At 37.3% G+C, this 22013-nt stretch overlaps 1 protein-coding gene across 2 annotated transcripts; it reads left to right on the top strand.

Annotated features, from left to right (window-relative positions):
* Positions 1-711: 711 nt before the first annotated feature.
* Positions 712-20704, top strand: LOC129729895 (putative odorant-binding protein A10). 2 transcript variants are annotated; one of them, XM_055688773.1, is made up of 3 exons: positions 712-1277; positions 17918-18179; positions 20451-20704. In XM_055688773.1, exons 2-3 carry the CDS (start codon positions 17927-17929, stop codon positions 20588-20590), a joined length of 393 nt encoding a protein of 130 aa, XP_055544748.1. In that variant the 5' UTR covers positions 712-1277; positions 17918-17926; the 3' UTR covers positions 20591-20704. The 2 variants fall into 2 exon arrangements, with proteins under 2 accessions (XP_055544748.1, XP_055544747.1); XM_055688772.1 differs by having other exon boundaries at positions 712-1720.
* The last annotated feature ends 1309 nt before the right edge of the window (positions 20705-22013 follow it).

The following is a 22013-nucleotide window of genomic DNA, read 5'->3' as shown; positions in this document are numbered from 1 at the left end:
CTCATAAAATTTCTATAAGGTTGCTGTCTGCGATGAGCTCATCATTGTCTGCCGGCACGTCTTTTTCTTTGAGTTTTTTTTTCTTTCTTTGTGACGAATAAATGCTAAGTAATACACTGTCGGGAAAAGCCTTTTAAAAAGTTTCGGCAGCCCTAAAATGTGTTGAAACGTCAATTTTATTCTAACTTGGCAAGTTCATTGGGTGCACGTGCCGAACGGGGGACAAATAAAAAGTGCTCCGTAATTTCCAGTAAGCATCGCGCTCGGTTTCGTGCTGGAGTAAGTTTGCCGTCCGCGTAATTTATCCGTTCGTGCGTGCAGAGCCGGGATTGATTACGTCAATCGGTCGTAAGTAGGATGGATATGAAGACAAGGCTCGCTCGCTCGAACGCAAAAGAGCCGAAGCCGGGTGACTTAGTGAACCAGTGTAGGTTGAGTTCGCATAATGCCAGTGCCAGAGACCGATGCGCCACGACAGACACTCGTCTGTCTGTGGCTACCCCGGCAATCAGCAGAAATAAAAGAAGGAGAAAACAAAAACTAAAAAAACAAATGCCAAGGTGTAATCAAACTGAGTCAATGGGTACGGCAGGGTAAGACCGGTGACAGGCAATCAAACTCGACGCTTTTGCCCCACCCCGGAGTACCCTTCGCTGTCGGCGGGGTCCGGTGCGCGCAGGCAGAAAATGCGAAAACGCTGTCTGAACGGCTTTAGAGGTACTTCGGATTGCAATCAGCTTCGCACTGTTTGCCTCGGGTAGATTTGGCTGCACGCGGTTGCACACACAGCCAGCGCGGAGTGTACAAACAGAAGTGTGTTCGGTTTAAATTTGAACAGGACCCCCCACCCTACATCCCATCGGGGGTAGTTTTTTTCCTTTGCTACTGTCTTTCGTTCGTTTTCCACCCCTGCCTCGTGCAGTCAGTTTGCAATCTGTTCTACCGAATAGAGGGAGCCAACTTTTTGCCCATTTCAACGTCGACCGAGTTCGAGTCCAGTTTCTACGTTCGAGAGAAGAAAATTTACAAAGTGATCGCAAAATCGACTCTTTTTTGCTGCTATTGATGGTCTGTAACTATCCGAGGTTGTCTTGACAACGGAACGAGCGAGTGGAGAAAAAAAAAATCTATCCAAACGAAAATTTCATTACCACGTGCTGTTACTATTGGTAGGACAGTGTAAGAAAAAAAAGAAGAGAAGCACAAAAAAACATCGTTATCAGTGAGTTGCAAGTTTCGATGTGCATTTTCCCGTCGTTCCCAAAAGCAAAAGACGAGTAAGTAGCAGTTGCAGTGTTGTGTTTGTGTTAAATTGAGTGCACGGTCTTCGCTGTCGGAAGAAACAACCTACAGAAGGAGATCAGAATTCCCTCAACACTGGCGGTGGCTTGAAAAGACGTCCATTATTAGATAATACCATTTCTTTTGGACTTTGGGAATAGCCCACAACAAAAGTGGCCAGCAGCGTAAAATCCGAGAGCTGCTTTTGGCGCAAGTGGCCATCAACGGCAAGAGTTTTGCGCGTTAAAAATATATAGCGTACAAAAGAGAAGAGTAAAATAAAACCAAAGCTCCCGCAACGTTGGGGTCTGATACGACTAGGGGCCCGAGACGTGTCAAGAGGGCTGAGGCACTGTGGAAGCTGATTACAACTGGGCTGCAAGCGAGCAAAAGTGTGTGGAAGCCAACGGCGCCACCGAGTGGGGAAATGTTTTCAAGAGTGAGTAATAGCCGTTACGTAATGTGCTTATGAATGGGCTCATATTTCACACTGCCGGTCCGTGTGGAACTGGGGCTTGTGCTGGTCATCGCTCACCCAAATCAGGTCACGTTCGGCAGCGTAGAGAGAAATGCCCGCTCTCGGTTCTGGCTTTCCGGAAGGAAAAATATTTCCAAATTAAATCATGCTAATGTGATTGATATCAGCGTCTGTCCGACGTCTTTCTATTTGCGGACGTTCCGGATGAAATTAGGAAGCTGGCGAGAGAGATCGGAACTGGTATTTTAATGAATTCACTGCAGGGTATTTTGATGCCAGTATTAATTGAAATATTTCATTTAAAGTTTCGTGTTTACACACTGGACAGCCATGTCAATAAATTGAACAACACGCGAACATGGTGTTGAACAGGTTAATTATTTGCACACTCAAAAGTAACAATCAGGATAGAACCTTTGCAGTTTTTTCGGGTTTTTTTTTCTAGCAAAACGTTTTTATACCTAGTTATAGTAATGTTTTTAACCGATTCTGTCTGATATTCCTGTTTGAGTCTTGAAGCAAATCCAATCTGATTCGTTTTTCATACAGATTTTTCTGCTTTCATTAAGAATATGGTGTTATTTGAAGCAGCAAATTAACAATAATTTATCAAAGATTTCCGAGCATTTATTATAACAACTATTAACAACAGCATCTGATTTGATGATTGATTGCGTTGAGATTTTTGGCTAAATACGTCTTAATTATTCATCCAATCTGCTGTCAATGAATAATTGTGAAGCTTATATTGAAATAGTTTGAATACGGATGTGTCACAAGCTGTCTTTTGTTTCTCAATCCTAAATTTTTTAGCAGACGTTTTGCTATAATTTCAAGTTTCCTTCAAGAAAAAAACATCAACTTCTCAATTGGAATTTGGTATTTATTTGAAATGCTTCTCAGTAAAAATTCTCCACTCTCAGACAGATTCAGATACGCCCTTTTAGAAAATTTCTCTTAAATCTAATGAAATTTGTCCACCCGCAAAAAGTACTCAGATTGCTAAAACAAATAAGTGTAGGTTATTTGGTACGATTTTTCTCATTTTGACATATTTTACAATTTTACAACATTTCTTACATTTCTGATATAGTGGAATTCCACAAGGAACGAGCAACCATTCTAATCGACTATTATTTATCTGGCTACAACTTCACATGTTCTGATGAATAACGACAATTTTGTAAACAGGTTTTATGCAAAAATAATAATGATGATTAAAAATATTTTTTGAGCCAGATTGGTTTGTTTGATCGGTGTGACGATCTGGACAAAGTTTCAGATAATAATTAGTCTTAACGAAAAAATATAAAACGCATAAAAAAAATTTTGCAACAAAAGAAAAACAAGCAAATAAAAATTAATTTATCTCGAAGAGCTCAACATTTTCTTACGTTTATTATTATTTATTGTTTCGTCTTCGAATAAATCATACAGACTGCACTACCTCTGTTCTCTTAAAAAATATTCTTAGGAGTAGTATAACCAGGATGAATACCAACGTCGTTGAAGGCCGTCAGGCAAGAGTTAAGTGGAGTGTTCTGGCCATACGCAGTTCAATGTAGAGGAACATAAAAAAGAAGAGATTTTCGTAGTTGTCGGGATGAAACATAAAGTGGAATTTCCTGAAGTAATTGAGGACAGTCAATGCTTCCGTTGAGTATATCAAATATCAAAATTATCTGGATCATCTGTCACCTTGCTCCTAACGTTTCCAAATTGATCAATGCATAGCGAGCTAGATATTTTGGAAGATTAGAAGAATCATACTAAGATGATTGCGTAGTGCATACCTAATGAACAGCAGTGTTACCGGCTGTATCCAAGTACAGCCTTTGATGATGTTAATGCTACGTGTTCATTGAACCTCAGTTTAGAGTCTAGCTTAACCTCTAAGTCGGTGATGCTATGCGAGTATTATTATTAACGAATAATATGAAGATCAGCGTCCTCAGAACACTACCTTGTGGAACACTCAAGGTGATTGTAAAAGACTCCGAACAAGTTGAATGTAATTTGAATGTAACATGAAAACTTATTGATTACATTTCTACATATTCGTGTGAATAGTAGATCTAATTCGTGGTTGTGGAGCGACGTTGGGCAAATCCATTATGAAATTCCGAGATCATAGGTCAAACTGTGCTCCATGAACCAGCAGCGTTTAGAAGGTCTTACTGATGCAGCATAGAAGCGAAACCCTTGATTATTTTCGTCGTTATTACGATTGCCAGACTTATGAATTGGTGTTAAAGATGCAGTTTTCCAAAGGCTACGAAACGCCCTTTCCAACAAAGAACGATTAAATATACAGGATATCGGAAGCGGAAGTGAGCACGCACAGTGTATCAAGAAGAGCGCGGTCGCGGTCGCGAAAGATTTCATCCAGTTTTTCGTAGAATCTATTAGTGATGACATCCACTGAATCACCGTTCATAAGCCGATTTTTATCTACCGTGCTGAGAAGATGCTTCAAGAAGATAAGGTCGCAGTTCTTGATGTCCAACGCAGCAGGGACGACGTCAAAGTTCAGAATAAAAGATCTACGATGTACATAAATGCTGAGTAAAACAACCGCTGCACACTGTTTCTAAAGCTGCAAAAACATGATCAAAATTATTTTGACCCAAAAATTAGATTTTAGAGCCATAGTGCCTCCAGGAAAGTTGATCCATTAATTTTTCTCCATTTTATAGAAGTTACAATTTTGTGATTAATCCACTTAACAGTGAGAAGCGAATTTTACTTTATTGATTTTTGCATATAAAAATTCACTTTGTTCGGCAAGAGGTCGAAGCAAGCCATGACCGAAATCGGACGCAAAAATTTTTCGCTCGCATGTTATATCGGAAGAAAAATTGTAATTTAGTTGTGCATGTTCGTTAGAGATGTAATCGCGGAGTGAGTTTATTTTCTAAATTTAAAATTGTTTTTTCTTGGAAAAGTTCGCGGATGGTTGTGATCAAGATTGGCCAGCTGGTTCCTGCTTTGAAATCATCACATTGTTTGGGGATTTTCGGTTATTTTACACCTAAAGAATTGTTAAACATATATACAGGTGTTCTATTGAAATGTGCTGAGTGCGAAAAGTGTGAAGTTCCACAAAAAAAGTGAATTTAATTGTGAAAATTGATTATTATTGCGTTGCTTTTTAGATTCACCAGTGTTTATTTTTTCTTGTTTTTTTTTCTATCGCTGTCTTGGCGACGGTTTGAAAGTGTGGAGTGTGTGGTGTTATTACATACAATAAGGAGAGTGTTTTTCGAGCAGCTGCTCCACATAGTTTTATAGTGATTGAATGCTCATTAGGGATTTATTCATTGGCATAGTGCAAATTATATTTGGCTTGTATCTAGTTAAACTTGAAGTGAAAATTTGCCAATAAGATCAAAACCATGCATCGCCGTTTACAGTGTATATGTGCTATCTCTTTTCAACGAATGAAATGTTGTATGGATTAAACGAGTGTGTGAAGGCATACATGCATGTTGCCACTGTACTTCTATTTAAAGAAAAGAAAAGTCCAAAAACGATGAAAACAACTGGAAAATGCAGAGATGAAAGCTAAGTATACGTTTTGTCTTGTCTGTATTGTAAAGTGATATGTTGATGCTTGTTTCTAGTTTTACTTTATGTGAGAAAACAGATACAGAGAGATTTTGATTTCATCGTTGAAATTGTGTGCGCGGTATTTTTTTCCGCAGGGTTTCAGTATCAAGTTTTATTTTTGTCCACAAAGTGTTAGTGTGGTTTGTGGAGTTTGGAGTATGTGTTTCTTAGGAATCATATGCTTTGATTTTTTTATTGTTCTAGCTTTTGACCAGTTGTTTTACATAATTTGTTATATTTATGACTAGTTCGGCACTTTATCAATAAATTTAAAAATATATTCAGGCTTATATGTATATTTGCTTTTATTAAATTGTTGAGGCTTTGGATGCATGGAACATTGCCAATTTTCATATTTATTAGGCGTATTAGGCGTACATTGTTAAGAGATAATCGACGTAAACGCCGAGTTCCTGCGCGTATGTGTCGGCCGGGGGGATTAAAGCGGTTGTTCGTAACGCTTCGGTGTAAACGCGTATTCAGCCCGGGCGAGTTTTGCTGATATATGGACTTCCGGCGTGTGGTGATTTCGCGAAGTGAACCCAGATATTTCATCATATCTTTCTCATCTTCATCAACGTTAAGTCGGAGACTGCTCGCGCGTTGCATCCAAATTATTACATCGGAAATCGAAGTAGATTTCGTTCAGTCGATAAATATTATTTCAACCCCCGCGTCGGTACCTTCCATGAGGTCGTATTATCTACAGATGGATCAACAACGTGCAATAGTTCTAGGTATAAAGAGCATCACCTTACGAGGAGATATACGGTAATTTGAGGTTGTCTCGGTGTAGTCAAAAATCCTGTATCCTCGCGTACGTTTTATTGTTGCGGTGTTACATTGTCAAACTAAATAAGTTCGAATCACATTATGAATATCGTGGCGGATGTAATAAACTTGTAGACGCGGCACTTGTTCTGAAGAACCCGACATTAGCGCATCGTTTACCAAAACGAACCCTGCTGCAAACCTTACCCTTTTCTCCAACATCCCAGTGATTTCTCGTGGAAGTGCAGAGGTGTTCTCGGCTTCCAATAAAGCGAGTATCACGTCAACATATTCCTATACAAACTCCTTCTTTGACCTGCATTCGGATGCGGCCGGCGCTGGTATTGCCTAATATAAAGATTTAGGTCACCTGTTTTTACACATCGAGGATGCATGTTGGTCCCAAACATCATCTGTTGGTTCTTTGTGTAATTACAGCTGATCTGGCAATAACGGAGTAGCAACCGCGGGCGGTCAATCATGCTCATGCTCATGCTCATAAAAATTCACTTTGTTCGGCAAAGTTGTTGCATATTTCATAAGAAACAACTTTTTCAAAGGTACCATACTTTTATCTGCCTTTTTAATGGACTTTTTGGAGGCTGCTACAGATGGCCCCTAAAAATCATTTTTTTTTTAAATATAACATTTAGTGGTGATTTTCTACAATTTTCCAATGTTCTAAATTGTTGTTTACTGGCACAAAACACACAATTTCTTCCAAGAAAGTTTATTTTTATGTCTCATATTTCATCGGTTATTGACGATTTTTATTGAAACAATGCACAAATTTACTAATAGATATCTTTAAAATCTGCAAATATCTGCAGATTAAACTTTTTCTATTTTTAAGTATAAGAAAAACATCATTTAGTCCAGATATAGGTATTTGTCTCTCGTTGTCTCCTGTACAGATATTTGTAAATAAATAGGTGCATTATTTTAATAAAAATCTTTAATAACTACATAACCTCGAGAGATAAAAATAGACTTTCTCCGGTGAACTTGTGTGTTTTATTGTAGTTAACAACATTGTGGAACATTGAAAAATTTTAAAAAATCACTTTAAAAAGTTATATTAAAAAAATCATTTTAAGGGGCATTCTAGAGAAAACTTCACAATAGTTCATTTAAATGACCAGATACAAGTATAGTGTCTTCGACAAAGTTGTTTGCACTAGAACTTTACTCAGCAAAGTAGATTTTTATATGCGAAAATGAGAAAAATAAAACTCATTTCTCACTTTTAGGTAGATTAATCATGGAATTGTTACTTCTATAACATGGAGAATAATTAATGGAACAACTTTGCTGAAGACGTTACGGCTCTAAAATCAATGTTTTTGGGTCAAAATAATTTCGATCACGTTTTTGCAGCTTTGGAAACAGTGTGCGCTGATAAGATGAGATCGACATTGCCGGAGTCCAAATTGAATTCCAGATCAAGCAGTCTGCTGTTTGCATGCACTCAAGCAGTTTGCAAGTATTTCTTCTACGCTAGTTGCCTCTTGCTCGGTTGATGCATTCGAAGACATAATTCGGGTAAATTGTAATCATCCAGTTTCTGGGTGACGTCACCGCTCGTGGACATCCCAACGATTTTCCGTACAGCTCTGGATTCGGCATAGGACGAATACAGATTCCAAAGACGAACAACAAGCGGATCTTTTGTTCAATTCATAAAGAAGTCGCTCAAGTATGTCACAATAATGCAGCGGAGTCAGGGTACAGTGGTGCTGAGCTTTGAAAGCTCTAAGTGTACCACCTCCTCTGGTTAAATGACTTGAAGCCTCACTACTTCGGTAACATCGGAAAATTTGATGAGCTGTGGACAGCTCTGAATCCTAAATTCACTGCAACAGTTTTTTTTTTGTCAAAACCACAGCGTCGAAGTCACAGCTCGAGAGACGTAAGCGAATATCGTGCGTTTTAGTGCGTAAGCTTCTATTATTCGGGTAGTACACAGTGAAAAATGAGTCCAAAGAAACTTTCATCTCGCTTACCGGAATAATCATGGAGTAAATTCGTGAGTCGACGGAGGTCAAGTCAGAGCACGAAGAAGTACTAGCATAATGGTACCTACCTAGAGGAGTATTTTGGATGCCGCGTCCCTAGCACCCACACGCAGAACCAAGGCGGTTGGTGAACGCTATCTGGAATGATTCGACCTTGGCGAGGAGGTTGAGTGTATCCATGATGCCAACATCGATGCGTCCTGATGTTTCAAAGAGTGTTGGAGAGTCAGTCGATGTTGAGCTTTATAAAATTTTTATACATATTCTTGTTATTGTATCTTTGAGTATCGCTTACATAATTGATATTACATTAAACAGATTTCAAATAAGTTAATCTAACGTCGAGATAAACCTATTTTAATATTGTAGGGGAATCGGGGCAAAATTGGTATGTTACTGATATATTACGTGGACCAGACACCTACCAATCGATTCCTGAGACTTTCTCACTCAATATAAGACAGTTTTTAACTACCACTTCAAGTTATTAGCGCATTACCATTAATGCTCTACATACTTGATATTATTTTGCACTGTGAAATATACTATAACCCTGCCAAAACGGGTTTTGTAGGATCCCCGTTTTGAGCTCAGATGCTAATATGTGGACATACTTTTAGAACTTTGATATTTGGTTTTCAAACAAAATGGCGACGAAAGAAAAAACATCGGAAATTTCCGATTTCTCAAAATTTCAAAATGGCGCCATTGTCGCCACCTCGGGGAAATTGATTTTTGCATCAAACTACTTAAAAAAATCATACAGAGAAGCCAAGGCAGAAGAAAAAATTAATTTTTGTTGCACTGTGTTATTATCTACACTATATTGTTTTAGATACACCGTTTTGGCTGTAAGAATATTTCTATCATTGATAAGCTCGGCTCGGTTCATTATGGATCAGAGTTTTCTCTGCTAACGGGAATTCTAATTTTAGGAGTTTTTTATCGTTATAGCCAATACGGTTGGTTTAATCAATGTCTTCGACAAAGTTATAAAATATGCACAAATATCTACTGTGAAAAAAGATCAAACTTAAACAACTAAACAATTGTTGAAAAGGTTGTGTATGAGACGCGACTTCAAGTAAACGTAGTATTACAACAGTCTGTCTTAAGTCAATGTATTTTTTACGATTGATTAGGGAATAAACTCGATAAGGCATCCAAGACATGAAAAACTTTGCATTTTATCAAAAAGCAGGCTGGTACGATTAGCTGCAGTCCTGCCTAATTTCACTTATAAGTTTTTTCATGCAAATGACCTACCTAGTCCAATAACGTCCATTTTTGATTTGAATGAAACTTTGCACACGTATTCGGCTAAGCGAACTGGGTATTTTCAACAGATGGAGGATTTTTTTAGATTCGAGACTAATTTCTGAACAGGTATATGCATTTTGAGAAAATTACGCTTGAGTCATTTTCAGGGAATTATGCTTAAGTCAAAAAAACTTCCTCCCCTGTGAAAAATATCCAGTTTACTCAATACGTGAGCTAAGTTTCATTCAAATCTAAAATTTATCCGAACTTCTTTACCTGTTTCATAGGTAAATCTTTTTATCATTATCAATAACGTTTTGGCGGGTATATAATTGGCTCCGTAAAACATCAATTTGTATTGTGCCGTGTCAAATGAAAGTTGTGTGAACAGAAAAATATCGTTTGGCGGGTGGCAGGAATATAATCACTACTTCAGGTAAATGATTTTATCCACGCTAACGAGTCGCAAAAATCACTGTTTTACGACAAAATGATGACTTTGCTCATTTCAGTTTTGAACAAGTTAAAGTAGTTTCGATGGCTTGGAAGGAATCATGGAATCGTAAAAGTTCCATGCCACGCTATGTTTTGAAATCTCTTATTTGAGTGAATAGTATAGAGTAGCTTTCCAAGAGCAGCGATGAAACGTAACTGAAGATGCCGGTGTCTCCAATCAATATTGTGTGTGAAATTACGTAACTAGTTCGATTTCATTGTCCTCAATCAATTGAATCCACCTGTTTCTCCTGGTTGAATGGAAGTTATAAAAACGAGGCTATATTTCGCATCGTCGTGTTTAAGCTTCAATTCGTTGAAAACTGAACAAGAAAGAGTTTGAAATCTATTGAAAAACCAAATGCATTTCAGAATCTGTACCTAATTGTAACTATTTCAATGTACACTTACGAACAAGATTTCACTTTTCTACTAGAACCAATCATTTCTATGTTATTAACACATATTTTAAATTATTATAATTATCATTATTATTATTATTATTATTTATTTCTACAATTTATCTAATCAAGGTCCTTATAAATATTACAATGTTTGTGTCAATTTCATAGAATATTCGTTCTTTTAATCTTCTGCACGAATTTATCCATGGGTTCGTTGAAGTCAAACAGGTGCACAACACAAGCAAAAGTTCTCATACAGGCGGTGACGGGCTCATTATAACCGAACGATGTGCGATGAAAAGGGGTCTGCAGAAATCCAGTTGAACGCAGAGTGCGTTGTGATGCACGAAAGTTCACGAGAGACAAAAGCTTCGAGCAGTCGATTTCTCCATGGATTTGGCTATAAACACAGCTTGATGCAATCGGCGACGGTGTTCAAGTGTATCAATTCCGATCAAGCGGCAGCGATCTGGATACGGAGGTAAGTTAGCAGGATCACGCCAGGGGAGCTCACGTTATGCAATACGGACGAATGGTTTTTGGATACACTCAAGACGCAAGTTCCAAGTAAGTTGGTGAGGAAACCAAACCAGATTGCAGTTCTCGACTAGTGGGCGTACTAATGAACAGTAGAGCGCTCTTAGGCAGTGCAGATCATTAAAATCACGGGCGACTTTTGATATGAAACCAAGATTGCGTGTAGCTTTCGAAATTATCGTTGCGTGATGTAGGTGGAATGTAAGTTTAGTGTCAAGAAGAACACCTAGATCCCTTACATGATCAACCCTCTTCAGTTCCGATCCGTCGATGCGATAACCGAAGATAACCGGGTTTAGAATACGATGGAAGGTTATAACTGGTAAACACATTCAAGAAATTTGTAGGCGACGGCAGTCTTCGATAGTTCGTACTTCCAAAAACAACTAAAAATTATCTGCATACACCAGCTTGCAGCCATCACCCAGCAGCAGTGTCACGTCATTGAAGAAAAGTGCATCAACTTGAGCTTTTTGTTTTATTTGTGAGATGCACGAAGGTGAACTCCAACAAATTGGTACAGACAGAGCGGCCCGGCATAAAACCATGCTGAGTGGTTGAAATATAGTGCTTAGTGCAGGAGAGCATATAACCGCGTACTATGATCTCGAATAGTTTAGACCCAGCAGAGAGGCTAGTGATGCCACGATAATTTCTAACGTTTTGCCGGTCGCCGGATTTTAGAACGGGAAACATCAGCGACTGCTTCCAAACCGCAGGAAACTTTCCTTGCGTGAAACACTTGTTAAAAATGTGGCATAAAGGAACAGCAAGAGTGGCGGCACGACTAAAAACAAAATGAATATTTAAGGTTACAGAATAAATTTGAAAGCCCTATGTCAACCACTTTGGTCACTATTTGAAAGAAAATAGTCACCTAAGTCACTCCGAGTCCACTACTAGCCCTGGAAGTTGGCAAATGGCTTTCGGCGAACGCTCCAGATCTGGATAGAATCACTAACGGTTTCACTGTACGACGGTGCTTCCCACACAAACAAAAGATCTAAAATCTAGCGCTGTGGAAGGTGATCTTCAATCATCAGTGCAGTGCGTTTCCTTTGTTGGTTTGTCCGTCATGAAAGGCTAAAATCGGATGAGCAAGTGTTACAGCAAAAACCATCCAAAAATATATTTAAAATCGCCATCTGCACCGCTGCGACTTTCCGCAGCTCTACTTGCTGCTGGTTGATCATCCTCATGCTACAGTGATCAGAAGGACAATGAATACTAAATTTCTGCATGTTAGCTGTAAAACGTGACTACTAGGGCGCCAATCATCGTATGTAAAAAAAGTAACCAGAAAATTTCAAAAAACCCTATACAAAATGTTCACCTGCTCGAAAAAACACCCTGTGCAAAATTTCAGCTCAATCGGACTAAAAATGGGGTGGCGCAAAGCGATTGAAATTTGGCTTTTTTGAAAACCGCAAAATCACCCAAGGGGGCCGGAAAATTCGGTTTTCGAAATATTTTTTTTTAAGACAAATGACTTAAAATTGCATGATACGTCGAGAATTGCTGTCATCTGAAAAAATTTCTTTTTGCAAAAATCTGCTCTCTGGGACTGGTCGTTTATTCAATTGTTGAAGGCAGAGTTCAAAATTTTTAGAATTCATCTTTTGAAATTGATCACTAGCCTCTTGAAACAGCTTCTATGATGATGTACAACGAATACATTATGTTTCATTAGGGTGGTTCATTTATTCGACATAGGGTGGTTCATAATATTGTGTAAAAATAAGTATAAAATTAAAAATATCACTTTTCACTGAATACCAATAGAAAAATTCCTGAAAATATAATATTTGTTATATTATTGTCGTTAGGGTGGCAATGTTGAATTGGAAAAATTATATGTAAAATAGCAAGATATTACAAAACAAATTTACAAAATGTATCAAAAAACTACTCTGTGCAAAAAAAAAAATTATCTCAACCAAAATTAAGATTGTGTCTCGCGGAAAATGTTGAATGCTTTCATGCCATTTTCAAACTCGGCAGGTACATGGAATTCGAATATTTAAAAAATGTTTCCCATTCCAAGTGACTTTTAAGTACATGAAACGGTGGAAACTGATGGAATATGTTTTATTTTATTTTGTTTGAAAAATCTACTCTCTAAGACACTTGTATTTGTTCTTTCGAAAGTTGTACCAGACAATTTATTCGTTTTATTTACCACAATAATGTCCTTTGCCAACACTTGATTGAACACAAAGGCTTATATAATCGGACAAAAGACTGTATCGATGTTATTCAGTGATAATGCGAGTATAGGGATCTCAATCAGATACGCAACACAATTGATTCGTTGTTTCTGGGTTTGCGTCGTTTTGACAGTCCGACCATATATATTTTGTCAAGTTTACATCATCAGAACGGGAACGTGCCCATTGGCTGAAACTTTGCATAAACGTTTTAATAGGCTAAAGATGCCATGTTGTGCTATTGGTTTAATATTTTGAAGCACAACTCATTTTTGAAAAGCTATTGAAAATGCTATTTCGGATAGGTATTGATGATTACAAATATTTCTAGAACCAACACGGTTCGTTTGCGCGGTGTGACGTATTCGGCAAAGTTGTAGATAATAGTTTTGTTTTTCAAAAAAAAAAATATATATACACTCTAAAAAGAAATTATTAATTTTTTGAAAAAAAAATCAAAGAAAGTTATAAGTTAATTAACCAAAACAGCCCATTTAAAAAACTGATTTTTGTATAAAAACTGCGAAAGTTTACCTGATCAACGAAACCGGCCATGGAGAAATCAGAAAAAAAAGTTATAATTTTTTTTTAATTTATTTTTTTTCACAAGGTACATTTATTTTTGGAAGAACAAAGTTATTACTTGCAACTTTGCCAGATACACTATGCCAATCAAATAAACCGTTTTGACTCTAGAAATATTCTTAATACCTCATAGAGTGCTCTATTGGAAATTAAAAATATGTCTACAGTCGAAACGGCATAGTGTCTTCGGCAAAGTTGTAAATAATATTTTATCCTTCCAAAAAAAAGCCTTTAAAATAATTGAAAATATATTTTTTTTTTTCAAAAAACATGTTTTTTTCAAAAAATGATAACTTATTTTTCTTGATTTCTGTTTAGAATCGGACTGGTTTCATTGTTTTGGTAATCTTTTGTTTGTGTTTTATTAAAAAAAATCAAGTTTTTAGAAAATGAGCCCTTTTGAATAATTAATAGTTAATTTTTCTTAAATATAACAATCAAATAATTCTTAAAGTGTAATTTTTTTTGAAAGACAGAATTATTATCTACAACTTTGTCGAAGACGTCACACCAATCAAACGAACCGAAGTGCTGTTTTTTATTAAAAAAAAATTGCTGTTTTTTATTAAAATAAAAAACAGCACTTCGGTTCGTTTGATTGGTGTGACGTCTTCGACAAAGTTGTAGATAATAATGCTGTCTTTCCAAATAAAATACACTTTAGAAATTATTTGATTATTATATTTAATAAAAATTAACTATTAATTATTCAAAAGGGCTCATTTTCTAAAAACTTGATTTTTTTAATAAAACACAAACAAAAGATTACCAAAACAATGAAACCAGTCCGATTTTAAACAGAGATCAAGAAAAATAAGTTATAATTTTTTGAAAAAATAAATGTTTTTTGAAAAAAAAAATATATTTCCAATTTTTTTAAAGGCTTTTTTTTTTGGAAGGATAAAATATTATTTACAACTTTGCCGAAGACACTATCTTCATTTTTCACAATATTATGAACCACCCTATGCCGAATAAATGAACCACCTTAATGAAACATAATGTATTCGATGCTAGTTATAGTGTTTATCCATTATACAAGCTATTTCGAGAGACTAGTGATCAATTTCAAAAGATAAATTTTAATCATTTTGAACTCCGCCTTCCACAATTTTTCCGTCTTCCGCAGATTTTTGCAAAAAAAAATGTTCAGATGACACCAATTCTCGACGTTTCATGCAATTTTAGGTCATTTGGCATCAAAAAAAAATTTCGAAAACCGAAATTTCACGTAGCCTCCAACCCCCCCCCACCCCTCCCTTGGGTGATTTTGCGGTTTTCAAAAAAACTAAACTTCAATCGTTTTGCGCCACCCCATTTTAAGTCCGATTGAGCAAAAATTTTGCACAGGGTGTTTTTTCGAGCAGGTGAACATTTTGTATAGGGTTTTTTCTGAAATCCGAAATGACCATTTTGGCTGGCACCCTAGTGACTACTGAGAGTTGAACTTGCAGTGTGCGTGTCGTTGTGCATCAGACTGGGACACGGTTATATGGGAAAAAAGCGATGGTGTTATTTTTTCGCCCCCATGCACTTCTCGTGTTACTTATGGGTCCTACAACAACTGTGTAAATTTTCAGATCGATCGATGCAACTATATTTTTGCGCCCGATTTTTAAATTTTTTATATGATTTTGTATGAGAAAATCCACTATTTTGAAAACTTATTCCCTAGAGATGTCCAAATGGCTCCTAAAAATATATCGACACATGATATTTGTAGGAAATTTTCCTGGAAAAAACTATTCTGAAGACCGTTAAGCGCTACGATACTTATAAAAAAGGTTATTTCCCTCAAACTGATTTAATATTTGACGAACGGCTCACCATTCAATGTTACTGGCAAGACTGCTGCAGCATGCTGCTATTGCAAATTCAACCATGTGATAAGAAATGATATCGCGTAAAATTTATTTTGAAGGCTTCTCCGAAGATATTATAAGCCGAAAAGCACACTTTAGAGCTTAATTCCACGCAAAATTATTTCTCATCCTTAAGCAAGTTTACAATAGCAGCATGCTGTGGTAGTGTTGCTGGAAAATTCAATGGTGAGCCGTTCGTCAGATATTCGATCAGTTTGAAGCAAATAACTTTTTCTATAGATATCGTAACGCCTTACGGTCTTCAGAAGAGTTTTTCCAAGGAAAATTTTCTACCAATATCATGTATTGATATATTTTTAAGAGTCGACCAGACATCTCTAGAGAAAAAGTTTTGGATAAGTGGATTTTCCCATATAAAATTGTATGGAATCTTTGAAAATCGCGCGCAAAAATATTGTTCCAACGATCGATCTAAAATGTTACACAGTTGTTTTAGGACCCATAGGGAACACGAAAAGTGCATGGGAGCAAACATTTATTTTTTGTCCCACCCTATTGTGCATTCAAACGAGCAAAACTCACACATCAACACATCACACACAACACATTTTTTTTAGTGGACATTTTAGCGGACGCATAACTAATTTTTCAATCGGTTTCAGGATGACTGAAGCTAATTGGTGGGGAAGTGAATAAGTTTTGAGCATTTGAAAGCGAGCAGTTTTTGTGACGCTCTGGATGTGATGTAATTCTACTTCAAAAAAATTTTAAAAAAATTTTATTTTAACTAACTTTAATTTCTTATTTTCCACTTCTCTAAGTTCAGTCAACTATCATTGTTCAGCTTGAGTTCTCGTGGAAAAAGGTTTATATTTTTTTAAGTTGAGTTTTTGGAGATTGGTACTTAGCTCGAATCAATCCAGAATTCCCCGTAAATATTCTTTTTTTTTTTTAATTTTGAAAATTATTTTAACTAACTTTAATTTCTTATTTTCCACTTCTCTAAGTTCAGTCAACTATCATTGTTCAGCTTGAGTTCTCGTGGAAAAAGGTTTATATTTTTTTAAGTTGAGTTTTTTGGGATTGGTACTTAGCTCGAATCAATCCAGAATTCCCCGTAAATATTCTTTTTTTTTTTTAATTTTGAAAAGCTACTGCGTCCACATACAAAACTAAACTAACTTGTGATGTGATTTTCTCTTTCAAGTGGCATCTAATGGTATTCATAGAAGTATTGCCATATGATGGCGAAATATCAATGATTTCCATTTTATGTCGAGAAACGTTCAATTTGTCAAATGATGATTGGTTGATCATTGGTGATGATGATGATCCCGCCTCTTACCCCTACAAAGATTTGAGGTAGACGATTTATCTATTAGATAATTAGTAATTACTTCTATTAAACCAGAAAGCAAAAACAAAAACGGACTGGATTTGTCAATACAGATTGGGTAGATTCGGGTTAATTTATAATTATATTTTCGAATTTTTGCCTCAATTCCTTTATCTTTGCCGAAGGCATTATAACAAACAACCAAGCCGTTCTGGCTTTAAACCTTTTTTCTTTTGTTTGGACATTATTAACTTTTTTGTTCTTTAATTTTTCATGATCTGACAACCACTAGACTAGATTAGAGATTTAAGACGCGCTCTTATGATTTTGTCCGGTCTGACTATTTCAATACAGCAGTATGCACATTTAATGACCGTGCTACATAACAGTGAGATGATCAAGAGTGGCCTTGTGCTTAGAGACAAGATGTGTTAGATTTTTTTCCCGGAACTATCGCTAAAGCTACTACTTGAAAATGTCGTGAGATGGGTAATTCACAATAAAATTCGATTTTTTATGCAGAAACAATTAAAAAATTATGTAAAAAAAAAACAAACAAAAATCTGAAAGCAAAAACACACGTTGCCCCAAAGCTCAAAATAGTTGCTTTTTAACCATTCCTGTGAATTTTGGTGCCTCTAGTGTATGCAGAAGAGCGTCGAAAGGCCGCTGAGTAGTTGCTCGCCGAGTTCATTGCTTTTACGTTCTTTATTTAAGTCTCCCAGATGGTCTCGAGGTACGATGCTGGCCTAACAAGCCAGTCGTCGTAGGTTCGAGTCTCGTCTCGGGAGAGACTGTTAGTGTCAGTAGGATCGTAGCGCTAGCCCCGCAATTGTCCTGTATACTAAATAGTCGGCTGCGAAGTCTGTGTATGAATAAACAGAAGGTCAAATTCCGAATCGGAATGTTGCACCAAGGAAAAAAAATTAAATCTCTGTAGACTTTACGCACACGCGAGTACAATTACCGTCAATAATTTTACCTTTAGGTGAAATACACCAGCATTCATTGTTCTTTTTATCAAAAAAATATTACCACTCACTTTTTGTTTAAACTATATATTAGTATTTACGCAAAAACTTAACCTTCGATCACTTTCTCTTTAAAAAAAATCAGGTCCGAACGATGTCATCCCGTCACACCAAAAGGTTGCTGTTTATCGGCATTACCTTCGCAATGCTTTGTCTAGTGCAAACTGCACTGGCAGCAAGTGCAACAACAGCAGCAGCAGCAGCAGCAGCTCCGGCCACAACACAAAAGTCACAGGTTTCGGATGAGGCACTCGAGAAGGCACTCAGCGACAAGCGGTACCTGATGCGACAGCTCAAATGTGCACTCGGTGAAGTTCCCTGCGATCCGGTTGGCAAGCGGCTCAAAAGTGAGTATCATTTTTTCCCCTCGCGCACATTGCTATGGAAATGTGAAACTGAATATTGGACATTCTACCGTACACTAATTATATTCAGCTCGAAGTTTTAGGTTCAACAGGCAATCAAAAGGCTCTCATTCACTGCTTGCTTGTAGTCAAATGTCAGGCTGAGTTGAGTCGAAAGCTGGCATCTGAACTTGCTATCGATGTCTTTTCTACGAGAGAGAAAAATGACTTGATCGATTCCGTAGGGAATAAATCATTGCTTTGGAAATTCCCCGCAGAATTTTCGACGATGTTTCATTCATTTCTATATATTCAAACTAGTTGCTCGGTCGCTCATTTTTCACTTGACAGGGTAAAACAAAAGAATTTCGAAATAATGCTCAAATAAATTACACCACAAGAGCGAGCTTGCCGCTGACAGCCAGGTATTTGCTGGCAGGACAAATTGTGGTCAGGCATTGTATACCTGCAACAGCGGATCCGGTACTGGATTCGGTGCTTGCGAGGGTAGTTATTTGCGGAATTTTAACCTGAAACTGGTCACGGTAAATAAGTATGAAATTGGAATGCAGCGTGGAATTCGATTGAAGTCATACTGGAATCATTCTTTGGATGTTTGGATGCGCGACTACGTAATTACGTTCCGGACTTTGTAGTTGTTCATTGAATAGAATTCTGGAGGACAACAATTTATGCGAGGAAATATTTCAAACCGCAATATTTTGTGACTGGAAGAAATAATAAAAAAAAATAGATGGTGATGGCTCTCCCTACTGTCTTTATCTCTACAATGGTCTGCAATAATTTTTAAAGATTATGCCCAATAACATGAAAATAATATTTAATAATTCTTGCATTAAATTCAATAATTTCAACTGTTTTTACTTTGAAAAGTATAGATACTTGAATTTTTTTCTGACGTAACTTAGTGTCATTCTTGACATGGCTTGAACTTTGCTGTGTTCTATGAGCAAAAGATGCCATTTTATGCTATTGGTTCAATTTTTTGGAAGACGACTCTTTTTTGAAAAGCTATTAAAAATGCTATTTTGAGAAGGTATTGATGGTTACAGCCAAAACTGATCAGTGTGATGTCTTCGGAAAAGTTGTAGATGATAATTCCGTCCAACTGCAAAATCTTAGTATCCTGCAATTAGTTCCGAAACTTCCATTTCGAGGCCTTTTTGCAGCATTTTCTCTCACTTGATTTATATTGTCCATTTTACCTTCACCCGGATCGAAGTAAACCACGAACGTGAACGGACGTGATTTTTCTCCTGCGTCACAGTTTTCTCGCTGGATATATTTTCTTGATTGTTTTTGGGTGTTTAAGTGTTACAATGCAGGTCGGTTCATGAAGATGAGGCTAGGGCTGAAGTGGTGTCTCTTGAAACTGAGGAAGAAAACATCTGAGCATGAACCAAAAATTTCTGCAGATCTTCTAGAAAGATCTCGAAGCCGCCTTAAGGAGAGATTTTCGCAACAGAAGCCAAGGATACTGAATGTCCAACGATTTTTTTCTGCAACTTCATCCAGGCTGAATGATACTCGACAGATCAATGAATAGGATGTGGATCGATTTTAAATGGTGAGAGCGTTCTCTTTTAGCTTAGCATTTCGCTATGATTGTGTTTAACATTGGTACAGTACGACAGTTGAATTCCTGAATCCTATTGTCAATAAATATAACATGCTATTAAATACGGGTAAATTTTTTTGATACAAATGTATCAAACGAATTGAAAGTCTGAAAATAATAATAAAATCTGCAAGATTCTAATATTATTTTGAGGCGGGGCTTACTGATTGGAAAATTACTCCGGAATGTACTGCAAGTACTCAGTCATTCTGTAAAGGGTCTTTGGAAGGTCGGTAGAGCTAACACCTTTTAGATCCCGAAACAAAGATAGTTGCAGAAATGAAAGATAATTGCAACTGTCTTTTTTTCACTACATCACTGCCAGACAGTGGGATCTAGAAAGGTTCCACACACACACACCACGCTAAATGTGCTATGGAAGGTTGACCTAAAGAATTCGTTGCAGGTTGTGACCATTGCAAACTCGTGCTATGCTCTGAAATCGAACAATATTTTACTGATACAAACTTTATTTTAATGCTCTGTGTTTCTTATGATTTTTTAAATACAGATACTGATGAACGAAAATTTTAGTTTAAAAAAAATCATATCACAATTTGCATTTTTCACAAATATATTGTTTTAATTCTTCAGAGTATCCATCCATTCATATGAATATTAATTTTTACTTTCAGGTCTTGCCCCATTTGTGCTGCGCGGAGCCTGCCCCCAGTGCACTCCAACCGAGGTGACCCAAATCAAGAAAACGTTGGCACATCTACAGCGCAATTTCCCGGCCGAATGGAACAAACTGGTGCAAACGTATGCAGGCTGATCGTGCCAGCGACATCGGTCTGAAGGACAAACTGCCATCGCCGATCCACTTGTGCGCTTGTATTTTAACTATCGCTTATGGAGGGTAGAAGCTTTTTTACAAAATAAATAAATAGGTGAATAAATTAAAAAAAAAATGGTTGGATTTAGTTTTAAATATCACAATACACACGATTGGTTTATGTTTCGAATGGTAACAATTGCGACCAGCTTCCCACAGCAAATGGCAATTGTCGCAAAAAAAATTAGCCCCGATCACATCGTCACGCGTCACCAGGGCGACTGCAGCCCACACAAAACATCCCCTGTGCGAAATCCGTCCTGTCATAAATCATAAACCCACAAATAGGACAACAGTGGCAATGGCACAAAACAATATGCAGCACACACAAGCGAGACAATGCAGAAAAAACAACAACAAAAAATCATATCATATACCCACATGTGTTCACTCTGCAAAACACAAGCGCCAAACCAAACAAAGACGCCCACCCGCAAACCTAGTCACCCCTTCCCCCTACCCACCGGAATCCTCAATCCAACCCGCGGTTTATTGTAGTAATTGTCGACACCAGCGGCGCGGTTCAGCTTCCTACTCGATTAGCGAACCTATACATTAGAGAAATGACAAGACACTCACCGTTAAGGCAACTGTCAACATCAAAACGGGCGATCTGTATAATTTCGCATTGCCGTTATCCGTTTTGATGTTGACAGTTGCCTTAATGGTGAGTGTCTTGTCATTTCTCGAATGTATAGGTTCGCTATACTCGATGCAAGAAAGAGGGCACTCAACTCAGAAAACGGTAGGTTAGCCTAAACAATCGTCGCATATCGTGTACCGGTGACGTGTGCGGTGGTTTTTCCTTCTTCTGGCACAATTTTCACAATAATGCTGAGCTGGCGTCACTGGTGCTGATGCGGGTGCTTCCCATACATGATGATGTGATGATGCAAACCTGTCACAGAAATGAAAAGTACTATCGTAGAGGATTATACCCCGCCGCAAAACCAACCATTGTTTCCCGTCTAGTGTAATAGTTATTATTCATCAACAAAAAGGTACAAGCTGGCAGTGACAGAAAAAATAGGATGGGTTTGGGAAAAAAAACTTTTAGAAACTATAAAGGTTAATTACTCGAGTTGGAGTAAAACCGCCTGCTGTGAGGCCACACAGTACTTGTAAAAGTAGATTGTAATAACCTGATAATCTAGGGCCTCCAATCTTGCGGAAAAGGTTTTGCAATGTAATAACAGATCAATAAGGTATATTACAAAGGAGTGGCAGATAAGTTTTCAAAATGCGATCAGAGATGGCGAGTAAAAAGTTGTGACGTCACAACAATAGTTTACGTTCGGCATTCAGTGCGGATTTTCGACAAATTGTTTTTTTTATTTTTTTTAACGTTCTACGGTTACCAAAA

This window comes from Wyeomyia smithii, chromosome 3 (genome assembly GCF_029784165.1).
Source record: "Wyeomyia smithii strain HCP4-BCI-WySm-NY-G18 chromosome 3, ASM2978416v1, whole genome shotgun sequence".
In the NCBI taxonomy this organism is placed as follows: Eukaryota; Metazoa; Arthropoda; class Insecta; order Diptera; family Culicidae; genus Wyeomyia; species Wyeomyia smithii.
The sequence above is the reverse complement of the archived record's forward strand: the minus strand, read 5'-3'. Positions and strand labels throughout refer to the sequence as shown.